Source organism: Zootoca vivipara, chromosome 4 (assembly GCF_963506605.1).
Source record: "Zootoca vivipara chromosome 4, rZooViv1.1, whole genome shotgun sequence".
NCBI lineage: Eukaryota > Metazoa > Chordata > Lepidosauria > Squamata > Lacertidae > Zootoca > Zootoca vivipara.
The window spans coordinates 79,130,126-79,149,580 of NC_083279.1; the positions used below are offsets into that span (position 1 = coordinate 79,130,126).

General features: G+C 41.6%; 1 protein-coding gene across 2 annotated transcripts in view; it reads right to left on the reverse strand.

The window, feature by feature from the left end:
* Positions 1 to 5,558: 5,558 nt before the first annotated feature.
* Positions 5,559 to 19,455, reverse strand: part of NUP58 (nucleoporin 58) — a 30,258-nt gene continuing 16,361 nt past the window's right edge. Inside the window, exons 11-16 of one of the 2 annotated variants that reach the window (XM_035114800.2) lie at positions 18,884 to 19,002; positions 18,113 to 18,195; positions 15,226 to 15,427; positions 9,958 to 10,056; positions 7,836 to 7,931; positions 5,559 to 5,737 (exon numbers count right to left, since the gene is read on the reverse strand). In XM_035114800.2, the coding sequence (XP_034970691.2) occupies positions 5,568 to 5,737; positions 7,836 to 7,931; positions 9,958 to 10,056; positions 15,226 to 15,427; positions 18,113 to 18,195; positions 18,884 to 19,002 (769 nt within the window). In that variant the 3' untranslated portion in view covers positions 5,559 to 5,567. The remainder of the gene's footprint in view (positions 5,738 to 7,835; positions 7,932 to 9,957; positions 10,057 to 15,225; positions 15,428 to 18,112; positions 18,196 to 18,883; positions 19,003 to 19,455) is intronic. The other variant, XM_035114801.2, reaches the window with a different exon arrangement.

Consider the following 19,455-nt stretch of genomic DNA (forward strand, 5'->3'; position numbering starts at 1 on the left):
GGGGGGGGACGACTCATGACTGTTTAAAGTGGCATAATACTGCTTTACACACACGTGTGTGTGTGTGTGTGTGTGTGTGTGTGTGTGTGTGTGTGTGTCAGTGCAGACGATACTGAGATAGATGGTCTGACTCGGTATTAAGGCAGCTTCCTAAATTGTATGGGAATTCTGTGGCTGGATCTCTTAATGTATTTAGGTGCCTCCTGAATTGGAGCTGAGTGTGGAGTTCTGTAAGGTGGGTAGAAAATCTTTGGTGGTAGTAGTATCAGTTCAGAATCTTGGGTTCAGAAAAGCAAGCAGGTCCTAAGTCTTTCTACCGATATTGGAGCAGGATGGGGGTGGGGAATGGACTACTATTAGGCACTTATTGCCACCTAGTGGTAACGATAATGTGTGGCAGGATTAAGGCATGTAAACAGCCCATTTTGCCTCCGGTGGTGAAACATGTTCTGAACAGCTGGAAACTGCAAGTAAGAGAATCTTGGGGAAAGTCGTAACCCTAAGAGCTGTTTGACGGACTGCCTCAGAAGGTGGTGGCTTCTCCTTCATTAGATAGCTAAGGAAGGGCAGCCATCTGCTGAGGCTGCAAGGTGGATATAATGACCAGAGGTGGGTTTTTTTTGGGGGGGGGGAACCCCAGAGTTCCTTTCCACTCTAAAAAAATGTATGATTCCATATAACCCAGTGCTTTCCTCCCTGATCAAAGACTCAGACAGCAAGTTTTTTTTGGGGGGGGGGGAGAAATAATCCCACCTCAAATCTTTTAGCTGGAGTTACAAGGATTGAGCCCAGACGTTTCTCTTTTGGGTGGGAGGGAAAACAAAGCCTATTCTGTACCAGTGGACTATGGTCCACTCTTGCTGGACAATGCATGTATTCAGAGAGGGTAAGAGTTGTCTTTGGCTAGGAGAGACCTAGAGAAAAGTTATCTCAGGTGCAGGGAGCATTTAGCCCTCCAGATGTTACTGAATTACAACTCCCCGCATTGCTTGCCACTGGCCATAGTTGCTGGGGCTGATATGAGTGCAGGCCCAGAGGTTCCTCAAACCCCAGTTATTTACACAGCTTGCCAAGCATATTTCAGCAAGCTAATATTGTGTAATCTGACATCTATCTCCCTATCTCTGGGGAAAGTCACACAAGACTTGTAAAACACTTTGTACAGTGGAAACCCATTCAGAGTAAACGCCCCACTGCACCAGCTACCTCTGAGCTGAAAAGCATAGTAAGAACCAGAGCATAAATGTCATTGGAATGATCTAACCTGGCACATTCTTCATTGAGAGTATGTGTGGTGAAGATCCTATTGAAGTACATGATCCACTGGGTGTTGGGCCTGGAATTCCTGCATAAGTGCCACACAGAAATAGAACACAAACATCTGATTGTAAACAATTTCTATGGGTGGGGTGGGGTGGGGGTGTTTGTGCTACAGCAAAAAAAAAAAAAAGCGCGTTGCAGCACCTTACAGACTAACAAATTTACCTAGTGCATCCATCGTGAATAGGTTCGGTGAACATCCCTCTGAAGTGCACGATGCAGCAGGAGCCAGACCTGGTGAAATCGAAATCTCTGCATGAGCACCATAGAAATGAAAGTCAAGCATCCGATTTCCTTACCCTGACACCAAATTGCAACAATTCCATGCAGGGTGTTGCAGCAAAAGCAAAGATCCTTGCCGCAACGTTAAGGTTGCAAAAATTTACCTGATGAATAATCCGTTGTCAATATCTTTGGTATATTTCCCATTGCAACAGGTGATGCACTAGGAGCTGGACCTGATTCACTAGGCATTCCTATGTAAGCACCACAGAAACAAAAAGTCAAACATTTGATTTACTTACCCAGATACAAATTATAACCATTTCTTGAGAGGGTAGCTGGGTCTCAGTAAAAAACAAACCAGAGCCTTGGGGTAAAGGGCTAATGTATTCTTTGTTGAGAATATGTTCAGTGTGTATCCCACTGAAGCACACAATCCATTTGGAATTCCTGCACAAACTACATAGAAATAGTACACAGATATCACATTTCCTTATCCAGATACTGTATGTTGTAAACCATTTCGGGGGGAAGTAGCTGTGGGTATAAAAAGTAAAGGTAAAGGGACCCCTGACCATTAGGTCCAGTCGTGACTGACTCTCTGGTTGCGCGCTCATCTCGCATTATTGGCCGAGGGAGCCGGCGTATAGCTTCCAAGTCATGTGGCCAGCATGACAAAGCCACTTCTGGCAAACCAGAGCAGCACATGGAAATGCCGTTTACCTTCCCGCTGTAGTGGTTCCTATTTATCTACTTGCATTTTGACATGCTTTCGAACTGCTAGGTTGGCAGGAGCTGGGACCAAGCAACGGGAGCTCACCCCGTCACAGGGATTCGAACCGCCGACCTTCTGATCAGCAAGCCCTAGGCTCAGTGGTTTAACCACAGCGCCACCTGGGTCCCTAGCTGTGGGTATACAGACTGCAAATAAGGATTCCACTTCATGACTAACATTAGCTATCACCCAAGGTATTAGCTGGCCACATGACCCGGAAGCTGTACACCAGCTCTCTCGGCCAATAGTGAGAAGAGCGCCGCAACCCCAGTCGTCCGCGACTGGACCTAATGGTCAGGGGTCCCTTTACCTTTACCTAAGGTATTAGTTACCAAACGTCCAATACCAGGTGTAACTTTTTCATGATCTTTTGTAAGGGCCAGTGGTTGAAACAACAAATGATACGGATCATTCAGTATTTTAATTCATCTATCCAGGTTTGGAGCTGAAGACAAAAAATAAAGGTTGTAAGGTATGATGCGAGATGCCTTAGAAGCTAACAGATCCCTGATACCAACCCTATACTGTAATATATATATATTTTAAAAAAGTAACGTGAAGCATAGAATTGTACCGAGGCAGTCAAAATTTAAAAATATTTAAATGCTGGATTGGGATCTATCCAACCCAAGTGCCAAATCAGTAAAATGTTCCTAAGTGTAGGGAGGACTCAGGGTGTTCTCTACACACTCAAGGAGTTCCAGTGTTCTTCAGCAACACAATTGTGGATGTGAATATAATGGACAAAGAACACCAGCAACTCCAAGTATTACGACAGTGCATTTTCCTGTCCATTGTGATTGAGGCTTATAAAGCCTTTTAAAGGCTCAGGACCACTATACCTCAAGGACTGCCTCTCCTCATATGAACAGACTCTGTGTTTATCACCCGAGGTCCTTCTTCATGTGACTCCCCTGTGAGAGGTCCAGAGGGCAGCAACACAAGAAGGGAGACTTTTCCGCAGTGGCTCCCCATTTGTGGAATGCTCTCCCCAGGGAGGTTTGGCTGGTGTCTTCATTATATGCCTTTAGGCACCAGGCAAAAACTTTTCTCTATAACCAGGCCTTTGGTGAATTACTGTAAACAATCTATGGCCTTTTAAATTGTTGGGGATGTGTGTATTGTTTTTGTTACTGTTATGTATTTTGCGTTTTTAATATTGTGAACTGCTCTACGATCCTCAGAAGGGTGCTATAGAAAATAATTGATTGGTTCATATGTTACACTGGCCATACAAATGCATACTTGGAAACATTCAGGATTGTTCTTATGTAACAGAAAACATATTGTTTGAATCAGCAACACTGATATTCCACTGAGCCCAATATCATGTGTGGGGGAATCACAGCCCAGGAGGAATGAAAGCAGCATCCAGAAATAAATGCAAGTATTATTGACACATCACACTTCAATCAGTTTTATTATTTGTAGAACAGAAAAGATGCACATATGGACAAAGACAACACAGTTAAAAAAATAGGTTCACAAATTATATACAAAGAAATTTTTAACATTTTAATATTGTAAAAAGCAGTTAACATACATCCAAGTTTGCACATCTTTTTTGCTGGAGCCCAAATACGAATTCAAAACAGAACTGTGGCCTGAAATTTGTTTTTAAGTTTTCCTTAATTCTTTCAAGTTTAATTTCTTCCTCCTTCCAAAAGAAAAAGAAAAAATGGCCCATACTTCATATATAAAGGTGAAAAGACTTGTGTTAAGTAAGCTATTCCCCTTACTTCTGAATGCATCATTCAGGACTCACACATTTGCCAGATGACTTGCTGTTGCACGAAGAGAAAAAACGCTGGCAGAACTTACAAAAATAGTAATGCCTGAAAGCAACCAACTTCAAAACCAGAGAATACATACGTGCATGACTTATCATCTGCTTGGAGTTATATACAAAATATTCTTTGTGTAAAAAGGCTAGACCTCACAAAAATTCTGTACACAAACACACACACACACAGCAATGATCTGATGGGCTATTTTACAGCCCGGCCCTCAAAAGAGATGGCCTAGCACAAGCCCCAGTCAAGTGAATGGGGTCTCTGCTGGCAACACAGATCAAGGACTACAACTGTAGTCCCTCATTTAAGGCAATAAATATTCCTGTTGTTTCTGTTTTAAAACATTCGCTGAGCTGGAGATGCAGCTCAACTAATGCAAGGCTAGTACTATTGTAATTGTGTGAAATATTGTAGTTTACTCTCAAGTGTCTTGCTGTGATCCACCCTTCATAGCCTCTTAACATGCTTGCTATCTGTAAGCATCAATTCATGCAGAATGACGAGAGAAGCATAGTCTGTCTGCTCTAGGATATCACTCCCATGTATTCTTCTCACGAGACCACACCGCTTGTGTGAGCTGTTTGTGAAAACTAAGGCCGTTTCAGAATGAACTAATCAGTCATCAGCGCTCCAAAAATCTACCTGAAGCCATGTAGTTCACATGTTGAGCAACTGTACAGCAAAGACACACCGCCACAGCTGAGAACCAAACCGGTCTGAGAACGTTAACATTGAACATCCAGTTCATTTAAAGCACTGAATGGAAAACAAAACAGAAATGGAAAACAGACAAAACAGCCCAAAATGTCTCACATGCATTAGTAAATGTTACAGCTGGTTTTCCAATATGCTGCCACAACATGGGAGGGGAGACAGAACCCAAAACACAAACTTGAAAACGTTCTGTCTTACAAGACAAGGTCTGAAATGCATGGTATGTAGCCATATACATATCCGAGTGTGCGTTTATACTGTATATATTTACACACATATTCACAAAACCACCCTGATGTTTTTTTAAAAAGGCCATATCAAGAAACAGAAGACATGGACTCAAGCATTTGTACTAGAATATACTTTACCTGTACAAGGAAACTAAATATGCATCTCTCTATATGGTTTAAAGCATATTAACAAAAATATCCTGTTACTAATCTTAGGTTAAATAGATGGTTTTACACAGTTTCTTAATAATGAAGTGCATATCTAAAAACTATGATCCCCCCCCCCACAAAAAAGGATTCTTACGCGAGTTCTGAGTCACCAAAAAAATAGCTGTTTGTTACAATTACGTTTTATAATCCAGAATGGGAAGAAGTAGCAAAATGTTATAAATCTCCAAGGACACAGAGCACCTACTATATATCAGCTTAAAAAAATAGATTTCCCCTCCGGATGACTTATGCCAATGTCCCTTTTCTCTGACCCTAGCCCGCCCCGCCCCCCCGCCTTCACATTTATCTTTTCCCCCTCTTGTTCCCAGCTGGGGGTTTCTTCAGCTGGAGAAGTTGTCCTCCTGTGCCAAAACTTGCAGAGGCTGGGTTGGACACCCCAAAAGTCAGGCCAGCAGATGCCGTGATGCCAGGATTGCTGAAGTTAAACCCAGATGTGCTCGAACTGCCAAAGCCTTGTAGAGGAGGGGAAAATATTTGCACGTGAGAGATGCTGTGGTCACATCAGTCTCCTAGCTAAGGCAGCTAGGGACAATCTACTGTACTGAAGCTGTGGAATAAATTTCAGGCAGGTCATAAGCAAGTTCTGGTTCTTTAAACCAGGCATGGACAGACATCAGGGCTTATGGGATCTACTTTTTTCTTTTCTTTAGTAGAACCGACAGGTACACCAGCTGGAGCTAGGTGCAAAGTTAGTGGTGGGGTGGTCATGCTAAATGGAAACTGGCATCTCAGGGGGCAAAGCCAATTACATATTGTGCCCCTGAGCCAGACACTGGGATCACCTGCATATACAAGTATATCTGGCCAGACAACAGAAAAGGAATGGCAACAGCTCAATTTAGAAAAACAAAAACAGAAGCCTTTCTTATCCCAGTAACTGGGACTAAGAAACCTTAGGCCTTATGTGCTGTTACTAGAGAGAACCAGGTGTTAAACGAAGCAGCACATTAGAACCCTTCTACCATGAAGAGAAGCCCTCTTCCTTTCTGATGAGTCCAGAAAACAGGACCTGGCATGTCCTGAAAAACTAAGATATTTAAAGAGAAAAACTAAATCTGGATAGTACTGCCTTTAGCAGAGGTATGTTATGCTTTCACAAAGGAGGTTGTCAGAGTGCCAGTCTGGAACATTTGGCACTGATATTACTTGGTTTTCAGTTAAGCCTTTCCCATTTGCCTAGGGCATTTTAAATGATTTTTGGAATTGTGTGGTATTCTGTTTTTAGCTTTGTTTTACTTTGTTACATTTATTGGTTGGCTTGAAATTCTATTTGTATGTTGTGAAAATTAATTTTATTCACCCTTCTGCACACCACCCTGGAAACCTTTTAATGAAGGACGGATTAGAAATATTCTAACTGTAAATAAATCAATAACATGAAGTGAGGAGCAAGTCTATGAAGCTACCTGATGAGAAAAAGTTCTTTGCACATGTTGTAAATAGTTGTTAAGCATTTTCTATTCAATCCAAGGAAGCTAATAATTATGCTGGAAATCGAATTAACATAGCAACCATGAGTTGATGGTGATAGCCAATTAGCTTACAATACCTTCAAGGAAAGGTGTTTTGATTAAACATCATATTTACATTCAGTGGGGCGGGGAGGAAGAGTCTATAGTGAGGGTAGTTGATTCTGCAGGTGCAGTTAAATTCTTAAGCTTATTCCAATAGGGCTACTTTTGTATTTAAGTGGTTTGTATGTAAAGACTACATAATCCCAAAACCTGACCTTACCCACCCTAAGGGGTACCCAGTTTGGGAAACGTATTAGGTACAACTCTTAACCCCAAAAGTGCAGCAGATACTTCAAGTCCTTTTAAAGTAACTGCCTGACTACAATTAAGAGGTATAAAACAATTGTCATAAGCCAATGCTTCACTGAGAGGTGTGCAAGTGGTTTGGAAAAATAACTGGTTTAGATTAGTTAGCATTATATGAGCTGGCAGCAATTGGTGCTTATGAAACAAGCTAGTATGCAAAATTGCATTCCAACCAAAGGTAAGGCTGCATTCATACAGCTAGCTCAGGCATCCCCAAACTGCGGCCCTCCAGATGTTTTGGCCTACAACTCCCATGATCCCTAGCTAACAGGACGAGTGGTCAGGGATGATGGGAATTGTAGTCCTAAACATCTGGAGGGCTGAAGCTTGGGGATGCCTGAGCTAGCTCATCACCTGTCTCTATAAAGCTGCTGAGCTAACTTTTTCCTTTTAAGTAGCAAATCTATCGTATCATACCCTACAATGCCATTCAAATTTTCCTCGTTTTCGAAAGATTTACTATGCAGCATTGAGGTAGACAGTGTTTGAGAAAAGCAAGCCCAAAGTTCCCTTGGAAGGGCCTATGGGTTTGCACTACTGAGCTTGCGAGAAGGAAATGAAAAACACTTTTTAAATCTACTAAATTATCCTTCCACAGGTGGGAGCTTCCAATACCATTCTGAAAACTATAATTTCCACCAACAGAAGATTTTAATGCAATGACTAAGGTGGATGCCATGCGTTAGGTATTCATAACTTATAATACCTGAACACTCAGAACAGAACAAACCTGCACTAAGGCTTCCTGAAGGCTTATTTGCAGCTCCAAATCCAAAAGATGGTGCACCCGTGCCACTGCTTCCAAAAGCAGAGCTACTTCCAAACCCTAGTGGAACAATAGTGAAGACAGGGAACACACGTTAAGATACACAGAGGGCTAGATTGCTTTCAAGAATTGACCTTCCACAATGTCTTTTCAACATATCCTCTGCAGCATTGGAGCTATTGTTATTGAACTGCCACGGGCAGGTTAAAAAGGGGGTTTATCTGCATGAGACTTCGTTATTAAGTCTGCTTAAATAGAAAAGTCTGCAGGCAGACACACATTCTTCAATTGCTCTTAATAGATTAGGGAAGTTAGGGAAACGTGATGCATAGTAGGTTCAACTGATTAAGTTAAAGGACTAACCTTGTCAAACCTGGATGCGTTTGCAGAAGGCAGTGGGTTGGACTAGACATTTGGTGGCAGACATAGAAGGTAGTTTGGCATTCTTGTCAAACCCAAGGTTGAGTAAATAATAAGTAAGATTCCCTCCAATTGTGGTAGAGAGGCAACGTTCTGCTTTGGGAGACAAGGGTTCTACCTCCACTTATAGAATTTACTTGTAAGAAAATAGAATACTGCTATGATTTCAGCAGACTTGCTTTCAAGCAAGCATGCATAAGATTACATCAGCCTTCCTACTAAGGAGGCAATAAAACACCCACCTTCTTCCCCAAACATGGCTGGAAAGGAAGTCTTGCATCTCAACTCCCACACTTCCACTTAGGGCAATAAATGGGTGGAGCATCTCCCATTGCTGGAAATAGCAATAACCTGGCAAGAATCTTCAGGAAGGCCGGTTTCACACTCCACCTGCTCCCACCACATAGGGCTGGTAGTTTACTGAGCAACAGGAATACGTATACTCAGAAACTACAGAGAGCTGCGCTTATGCCTCCATTTCTGGAAACGGGAGGTGAAGGGAGAATCATGACCGAAACCTAACACAAATGGCAAAGTAGTACACTGCATGTCATGCAAATTTTAAAAGATTTGATATCCTTTCACTGCTTTTTGCACCTCTCAGTTTGCTATTCTATTCTTGCAGCTAATCTCAGCTACTTTATATGGTGGGGTATCTTCACCAGCGCTTCTTGTTACATTTCTAACAGCGTTAGGTTTATTCTCCTTTTCTCCATGGATTTCCTGTACATACTCACACAATAACTAGTATTTACACACACACGGAATATGTGCAGACTTTAAAGACCAGGAGATGGCAAAGGGGTAATTTTTTCAAGGGAAATTTGCCAGTGCACCAGTTCAGCAACATATGCTTGACATGGAGTTTTGCTGTGGCTATTCTAAAGTATCCACAGAGATCTATCAACCTCATGGTTGCTCAGGCACAATGGAAAAACGTAATACCTCTCTGTGCGTATCAGCAACAGGGGATGAAGTGTTGAACCAGCCAATTCCCAGAATAGATCCTATTAACAGCATAGGCCAAAAAGCTGGTACCGACAACAGTGAAATTATATTTTTGTGAACCGTGCACTAATTTAGGTTCCAAATGCATCCTATCCCCTACGATCAAGGCACATGTCGAATAATAGAAGCATATCTATGTGCAAACACAAAAGAACAGAAGACTAAATATACATTTAGGCAACCAGTCATCTCTATCCCACAAAATGTCTGTTTAAATAGAAGTGGTTTAGATGAGATGCCTTGATGTATTCTAAGGATAAAGTCTTGGTGATCTCACACTATCAAACAGGTGCCTAAATGAGCATAGAGATCAGGGCAGATTAAGTGGAAGGGTGCATGATGGAGATGGCAACGCAAATGAATAATCTTGGCTAAGAATAGGGAAATAAGGACTAGAAAGGTAGATTTGTCCCACTCTCTCAATGGGTGCTTGCAATTGCAATAGGCTTTCTAACCCAAAATGGTAAGTTGAGAGTACAGAACCAGAGGGTGGTGGTGCTTTTGTATCAATTCATGTGGATTACGGGGTGTGATCTTGCTTGTTTAGCATAAAACATATAAGAATTTAGTTCTACGGGTGACGTGTGCTGCCTAGTCCAATTCAGGAAGTGCTGTATAGTAGTAATTCAGTGAAACATTAGAAAAAGTTAAAGTGTACCTCCAAGGCTTGAAGACCCTAAGCCACTTGATTGCAAGCCAGTGCCAATACCTGAACCGAATGGCGTTCCAAAACTAACTCCCAGAGACGGCTGTGGCCCTGGTGTAAAAAAAAAAATGAAAACAAAACTTGCCTTACTCTTTCGCAACAGAGATCCATGACGTAAACCCTTCCATTAAAGAGAGTAAATAATCACAGCTTAACAAATGCTTTCTGAAGCACCCAGACTTTCATTATAATTCCTCCCCAAACTATCTTAGCATCTGAATCAGTAATTTCTTAAGATACGAAATGCAATAAAAGATGAAACTACTGGTAAGCCTAGTATATTATGCCACAGCATGAAACCATGATATTATGACAACTCAGCATGTAAGTTAGAATTTCTGCTCCTTGCTGGAATTATATCTGAATATCCTACAAGCAGCTAGAAGTGATTCTTTAAAAATCAAGCTTTATAGAACATGACTAAAATAACCACGTTACAAATGTTATTAAATACTCATTTGAGTATTTTATCCAAGCTCTTTAAAAAAAAACGCCACCAAAAACAAAGTGAAAGAAGTTGATAAAACACAAGACAATGACTTTGTTTTATTAAATTTATTGATCATTTTAGAGCAAGTCAAAACATGACAATTAAAACTGGTTCACACAAAAAATGATAGTTACTGAGTTGTTAGAACTTTGCTACATTTACAACCATTTTGCCTGCTTAAATAAACATTTACAGAAAAGGCACAGATGTGTACCTTAACCAATACATTCAAGATTTCAGATTCAGAAATTTCTAACATCATTTAGAAGATTAGAGACAGTGGTTTCCCTACATATGCACACTGCCAAAATCCATGTTTATATGCTGAGATTAAATGGATATTTTAAACCCATGGTCCTGTGTGGGGTGGGTGGGTAGGGGGAGGGAACTGTGTACCAGCCCCTCATTATAAATAAGTTATAACAAAATATCTGGAGGTTAATTTAGTAACTTATAAAAAGCTACTTAACAGTTTTCACAGTACAGTCAGCATTCCTACCCTTAAGCACAGCAAACAGTGCATTAGTTAAACTTGAATGATTTGTCAAGTTCAAATACTGTGCCTGCATCTTCATATTTGTGTATTCCTGCAATGAATCTAATGCATGCTAGTAAAGGACAACTGGCAATATGATTACCAGAAATTTTTTATTTATTTATGAAAAGATACTCAGGATTCTAGGGGTTCAATTTTCCTTTTTGGATATTTATCTTCCCAATTAAAATTTATCAAGTTCTTCTGCCTCGTTATTGCATTACAGTACATTCGTCTACCATGACTGCCATTTGAAAAGAAAAGAAAATAGTTGGTGACAATTTTTAGACTGTATTGTACAAATCAGACAGTGTTCATGGTCCCCTTCTGTCCTTGTAAATATACAAACACTTGAGATTCAAGTTCTCACAACTGCTAATTAAACAGATAGCCAAATATGAAGCAAAAGGCACTGTTTTGCATTGCATCTCTTGAAAGGAACATCTCCAGACCTTAGGTGATCCAATGCAAAAATGAGGTTGTTATATTCAAGGTAGAATTATGCTGTAAAGGGCAACTAGAGTTGTGAACTTGCAATTAGTACTTAGCACTTATTTGGCAAGTTGAGGTTCTTTCTGTATTCCAAGTATGCACTATACACTAACTAAAGATTTTGGGTCAGATCCAGACCAAGGCAGTTGAACATAATTTCTACTGAAAGAAGTAGGAAGTAAGGGAAGTCTTGACTAATTTATCCCACCAATTTCAGTGGGAACCAAGTTCAACTAATTTAACCAGGATCTAACCTTTTATTCTTTTCATAGAACAAGCATTGCATTGACAGATAAAAACTAGATGTAAACAAATTGATATACTCTCTACCTAGCAACTCCTTTAAAAAATTCCAATCCAAAGTAAGTTAGGCTTCTAACAAAAAAAGTGTCCAGTGTTCTCTTTTAAAGGAAGTGTCTCAGTTTTCCATCCGAGGAGGCACCATTGGTGGAAGACCTTTAACCAGTTTGATGACACCAAAGTCCCCCAAGCCAAGCTTGCATAAAAAGCATGCTCTAGATTTTTAAAACAGACCTATATTCAAGTTACAGGGAAAAACCAGGATTTCATAGTTAAAGCTGACAAACTTTCAACTTAACGGCAATCTCGAATCAATGCGACCCTGCCAGAAAACCAAATAACTTCTCATTTAAAAGTTAGGTGTACATAACTTAGGTAACACTAGAGATAGTCCATGCCAAAACACGTAAGTAAACATTGTCACCTTTGGATCACATGTTATGAAATATTTTAAACTATAATTACCTGCATTATATTTTTTAAAAATTATATATATTTCTCCTAAGGAGCAATTTTAGTTTAAATAAATAGAGCTCACTACTAAGAGCCCGTTTACGGTAAACATCAGCAACGCTCCCTACCAGGCTCATAAGATATCATTGCTCAAGTCTCTTCGTACAGACAATAAAGGTGCAACCAAAATTGCCTAAGCCTATTTCAAAATAGGAGCGAATTAACCCTAGCTTAGCTTCAATTTGTGGCAAGGCAGTGGAATTTAACTACACAACTAGCTCAAGCACAGGGTCCTATGAAGTGTTATGATTTGGACAGGCATTCATTCCAGCGATTGCACCCTTTGCAGAGTCAAATGACACAACAAACCAGGGTAGCCAATGCTGTGCTCTCCCAATGTTGCTGGACTACAAGTCCCGTCATCATTGACCAGGCCTGTCGGGACTGATGGGAGATAGATGAGTCCAACAGCATCTGGAGGGTAACATGTTAGGGTAATCGGTGCTAGAAGGTGTTGGAACACAGCAAGGCAAAGTGCTTTTTAGGTAAGCCAATCAAAATCTTGATTGCTTAGTAGCAACACACACTTAAGGCAGTAACTACACTAAACTATTTTTACCTGAAAACGTCTTGATGACACAGCTATCAAAGGAGACAATAAATTATTTTAATTCCTACTTTACCTAGGGCTAAACAGCTTTAATACAATGTGAGGTGCTCTGCTACAGTGGAGCAGTCACCATTATTCCCAGCTATTGAACCATTTCACTGGCATTTGTTTCCAGTTAAGAAAATATCCTAGAGCTGGCAAAACTCATTAACACTGAATGTTTGACTTCTGAAAGGAGCGTGATTGTAAAAAAAACCCAACACAACCCCCCCCCCAAAAAAACCCAACCCTACGGCCTCTGCTGCCATTCTTCAGGGGAGTTTATTTTTCTATTCCAGGGAAACTCCCCTATGTCATAAATACAAGAATCTTCACAAATACCAGACCTCACTAACATTTAAGTTGCAGAAAATTCTTTAACACAAATCGAAGAAGACAGCCAGTTTGTTCACAGAATGAGCAATACCTTTTGCGACCTCTTGGCTACTTTCGATGGGAAACCACACAGCCGCGGCTTCTGAACCAATGCTCCAAATGGGTCTGGCTAGCAGCGAGTCTCCAGTGTCTCAGGCCTTTACTAACCCTGCTGCCCAAAAACCTCAACCTTTATTGAACTTAGAACCTCTGCATGCCAAGCGTATGCTCTGCCCACTGAGCTACAGCTCTTCCAAATTCTGTCGACACTTTCAATATTCACAGTTATCTACAGCTATGCCATTTAGGATACACTGCTATAACATTATCAGCTGCACCTCCAAATTAATGGCCTCCTTTTTTCTTTTCTTTTTTGCAATTTTCTGTTTTCAAGGCCTAATACAATTTACAGCGATGGCACAAATTCAAATACTCGCTTCCCTACCTTGCTGCCTTTGTACTAGAAGAAAGACAAAAGGTTGGGTACAAAAGGTGCCTTTTCTGTTCTGTAAGGGGGCAGCTGCCTCCCACTCACAGAAGCTCTGTTCTATGCTTTACTCTACCGAAGTGCAAAAGAAAATCGAAACTAAACAGTCCTTCAGATCCACCCCACTTGCAGCAATCCATCACACACTTCCACGGAAGCAGGCTCCACTGAAGCAATGGATTTCGCTTTCAAGGAAGGATATTTTGGATTCCGAGAGAAGTTTCCTACCAGGCTTCAGGTAAGGTGCTTTCCCCTTATTTTACAAGCAGCATTGCTTCAACAGCTTTGGGAAAAGATTTTAAAGGTTTTAGAGGACTATGGTAGTTAAAGATCAGATTCAAACCTCCCTCCATAAACAACAACAACAACAACTGGGGAAAGCATTCAAAAGTTGTCATACTTCGGCAACCTTCTAGGAAAAGATTAAATTACATTGCTACAGTAAGCTAGTAGGATGTAGCAGTCCTTTCGATCTCATGTTCTATTTGGATTCACTTATTATAGTATCCGGCTGTCAACAGTTAACTGTGTGTTAAAGCTGGAAATACCCTGTAGACCCCAATACTTACAACAGCAGCACCTCATTTAATACCTCTCTAGGTTAGAAATGCTCTGCGCTGCTTTTTACCCAGCACCAGAAACGCAAAGGTGTGGTTGATGGAGACAGGACACCAAGAGCCAAGGAAACTCTCTGATATGTCCAGAAGGGAGACGGCTACATGGGCTCAGACCCATGTTTAGGCAAAGTCATCTAGTTTCAGAGTTTCTGAGATCTGCAGAACTCCTTGGAAGGTAGGCACTTTAAAAGAAGCAGCCACCTAGCTTCTCACTTCAAGCACCTAGACTGCCATATGTCAGTCAATAAGATATCTTATTGGAGTATTTTATGAAGTGGAATCAACATCTCCATCCCCAAGTTTTTTAATTTCTACCCATGTTTTGCTCCCCCTTGATCAACACCTCAATTACCCCCACCCATATTTCTATACACAGTTCTGAACTACTTTAAGCAACTCTCTTAATATTTTAAATGGTCCTTACATTCGTCTACCTTTTGAGGCATATTTCAAATTACAAAGTGCTATAATGGAAAACTAATTTGAATTAGGATTTCCCAACAAATTTGAAAGTTTATACAATAGTGTCATAATTTTAGAGATAAGCTCTCCTACGTGTATTCAGAGATGACAAAGACTCACATTCGAAAGGGTTGAGTAATACAGTAAACAAGCTACTACAAATAAAAAACCACAAGATTAAATACTGGGTATATAATTATTGCTAAGTCTATCCTGCATTTTCTATTACCTACGTTTTGATGAACTGTTACTCACAATTTTTTAAAAAAATTCCAACACAAAGGAAGACCTTATATAAAACATCATACAAGTTTACCATTTGTGTTAACACTAAAAGCTATAACTTGAATGCACTCAGACCTGTAGCAGGCTGTTGCTGCTGGGTAAGTGTTGCAGCCATGGCAACGGCTGCGGCATTTGGTATGCTGCTGAAAGGGGTCGGTCCAGTAGTAACACGTGGGGCCGTCTGCCACTTCTTTGCTTCCGCTCGCCTTGCCTCAAACACATCCACAGCATCCCCCAAAAAGGTTTTTCTGTAACCAAGATACTGGTCTTTGAGCATCTGAAAAAGACAGCAAAGGCTATCTTAGTTGATCGTATGATTTTCAAAGGTTTGCCATAGAATCATAAGACTTGTAGAGTTGGAAAAATTCGTACGTCGAAGCAACACTATCTAAAAATTTGCGGTTTCATTTTTTATGCCCCATTCGTAAGTCAAAAAATTCGGTTGTCGAGTCGTTCGTAAGTCGAGGTACCACTGTATGCAAGATGTTTTAATGGCCTTTCATCTCCTGGACTGCTGTTTTATCTTTTTTGTTTAATTGCATTAGTTATATTTTGTTTTACTACTGCAAGTCACCTTGAATTGGTTTATTGTAAAAGCCAAGAGAGAATTTTTATAAATATGTTTCTACAACAAAACTAGCTAGGACTTCCCTTGCTGAACTCACAGTAGATATCAACACAGCAGGCGACAGAATAGAGTACGTTACCAGCAAAAGAAATAATCCTTGGTTTCCCTAGTTTACATGTCGAGTAGGTGTATAGCGACACCTACTGTAAATATCTGGCTACCTCACAATAAATGAAGACAGGCATCAGCTCCACTCCAAAAATACCTTATTTTTCACTCCATAGGACGCGCTTAGTTTTTAGAGGAGGAAAACAAGGGGAAAAAAATATTCTGAATCAAATGTACTAACTATTTAACCGGTAATAAACTACAGTGGTGCCTCGCTAGACGAATGCCCTGCTAGACGAAAATTCCGCTTAACGAAAGGATTTTCTGATCGGAGGTTGTCTCGCTATACGAGATTTTCTATGGCCACCGCTTCGTCTTGCGAAGCGTGGCCATAAAAACCTCCGATCAGAAAATCAGGGCATTCATCTAGCGAAAGGGGAACCAGCTGTAGCAAGGGAAGAAGGCAAAGGAAGCTCAGCTGAGAGGTGCTGACAGCTGTCACCGCCTCTCAGCTGATCTCCCTTTGCCTTCTTTCCCTGCTGCAGCTGGTTCCTCTTTGTGTTTCGCTGGTCTAGCGGGGGAGGAACTAGGTGTCCGCCCGCTTGCCTTCGCCGAGGCGGCGCTTTCTTGGCGAAGGCAAGGGGGCGGGCTAGGTAGGTGTCCCCCGCTTGCCGGCATGGAGCGCGGTTTCGGAGGTCTCCGAGGCCGCGCTCCATTTCGGGGGAGGCAGGCAAGACGCGGCGGCAGGGGAAGACGTTCTCGACGCTTCTCGCCGGCATGGGGCTTGGCAGAGGTGGGGGAAAGGCGCAGGATCGTTCCTTCGCCTTTCCCCCACCCCACCCAACAGAGCCGGATCCAGCTTCTGAAGCTTCGTCCGATCCGGCTCTGTCGTTGGCAGCAGCGGCGCTTGCTCTCTTGGCTCGGGGAAGCGCCTGCTTGCCTTCCCCGAGCCAAGAGAACAAGCGCCGCCGCCGCCACCAGTTCCCCCCGGAGCCCATAGGAGCGCATTAATTGACTTTTAATGCATTCCTATGGGAAACAGTGCCTCGCTAGACGAAATTTTCGTAGGACGAATTTAGTCCTGGAACGAATTAATTTCATCTACCGAGGCACCACTGTACCAGTATATCAGAATAATATTTCAACCATGGAAAGTGAACAGCAGTCAATGTTGACATTAAGAACCACCATCACTGTCATTAACAAATGAAGAGAGACTTTATCCCCTAGTAAGGAGGGCAGGCAATGGAAATATATGAGCTTCTCACATTGAGTCCATTAGATCAAAGGACTGTATGGTTTGGACCTACACAATTATTTTAATAAAGCCAAAAGAAGTGGGACTTTCTTCCTTTTTGTTCATTGCAGAGAGCTCTGGGGGCTTTCATATGAGGGAGGAATGAGGGAGAAAACTGATTCAATTCTCATTTAAAGTCAAACATACCTACTTCACACCTTTGTACACAACACAAGGACGAAACCACAGCCGCTCTTCAAATTTCACACTTCTGCAAAGGAAGGCACTACTGTCCCCACAAGACCAGTGGCGGAGGGAGGGTGTTGCCTGTGGGGCGCCCCCAAATGTTAATCTTGCTGCTGCTGCCTCCTCCTCCCAAGTAGTAATACCGTAAATGCTACTTTCATGGAGGGAAGACTGGGGGTGTGGGGTCAGGGAGAGAGATGCTGCCTTCCCTCAGGGGAGCCTGGGGGCGTGGGTTCAGGGAGGGAGGGGGGCTTGGGAAGGAAGCTGCACACTTCCATCCTAAGCCTCTGCAGGGATCGCAGAGCGCACATGCGTGGGGGGGGGGGGGGGGGGAGGAGAGCCTTTGCTCCATAGGACGCACGGACTTTCCCCATTCTTTTTTGGGAGGGAAAAAGTGCGTTCTATGGAGCGAAAAATACGGTAAGACTATTCAAGATTATCAAGTACTATTTTGAATGATACCTGGTAACTGGAGCACCATGAAAAGAAACAGTGCCTCTGAAGGCCATGATTCTCAGAATTTAAAAACTTCGCGTTATGAATTTAGCAAGCCATCAGGAAACAGCTACTAGACTAACTGTCTGACCTTTGGGGAAAATTTTCAAAACTCCTAGCTTTAAAGTCCCTAAAGGAACATTTCAGCAACATGTTCCATTTCAAAACAAAAAGAAGAAAGTAATTTAAAAGATACAACAATGCAGGAAGTAAAAAGGCACTGCAGTCTGAACTAGGAGCCAGAACAATTCATCAACATACAGATACTCATGTCACAATTTTACATTACTGTATAAAGCAATCTTTACCTTCACATTTTCATGTACTGATTGAAGTTGTGCAGCTAAAGCTACAAATGTCTGATAGATTTTCTGCATAGCCATGGATAAATCTGTAAGACAGGAAAATTTGAAAATCAAGTCACATTGCAATATAAATCACAGCGAAACCATGTAATTTGCCATAAAGCTACCACAAGCATCCCACCACCGCATTAAGGAAGCTGTGGGGATTTGTCAAAATATGATGGGGGAAGAAAAGCTGTCTCTAAACATACAGAGAACGGAGGTGACAGTCCTTTTGATGTTTTATCAGCAAGATTAATTCTTTCTGAAACAAGAAGTTTAGTCTTAGGCCATCATTTCAACTAACGTACACACTTGAGACATATGATACAAAATCCTCAATGTAGTGATATAGGAACTCAAATAATAGTGAAACATGTAAACAGACTCAAACCTCCTCTAAGCCTCTCTTCACGCGGAACATTGGCCAAGGGGATCCTGGGGGGATCTCACTCAGATTTTTAAAAATGCTTGGGTTGTGAAGGTAGTTTGCAAGAAAAAAAAGTAATGTTTGGTGCCAGCCCTCCCCTGGGTGTGTGAACCCACCTTATGGATCCCAGCAATTATGTTAGCTTCTGTATCTTCAGCCCTAAATTTGGAATCAAACCGACACTAAGGGGTCTCCAAGTTCTACTGTCTTGGCAACATCTGAAAACAAATCCCTGCGAGTCTGCCAGATGTGAAAAGTGCGGTATGACATAGCAATTAAGGAAATGGTGAAATCACTACTTTTACCTTGTGGGGTTATATGGGAATTGTTTGCCTGGGTGGCAAGATGGTTTTCCAGTTCTTCAATTTGTTGTCTGTACTGCTGCAGTTGTACTTCAAACTGTTCAACCAAGATCCTGAAGTAGCTAAATTAAGTATATTTTAGAGCATTTAAATGACGAGAGTGAATAAAGATCTCTACAGAAAGTATTCATGTTTAATTCAGAAATGGTGCATGAATTTGCTTGTTTTCTTTTTCTTCTGCCCAATTCCTTTTTCTTTTTTGTCAAGTCTTTCAGATGGTCAGCTTGTGGGCAGGAACTGTCTTATTTTAATTATATAAGCTGCTCTTGAAGCCTTTTCTGCTGAAAAGCAGGATAACCCCCCCCCATAACCTGTGTACACACTAACTGCTCTTAATCACGAGTGGGAGAGGAGAAGTCGAGTTCCCTCAATCAGTAGAGCGTGAGACTCTTAATTCAAGGGTCATGGGTTCAAGCCCCACATTGGGAGAAAGATTCCTGCATTGCAGGGGGTTGGACTGGATGAAGCACATGGTTCCTTCCAACTCTACAATTCCATGATTCTATATACACCCC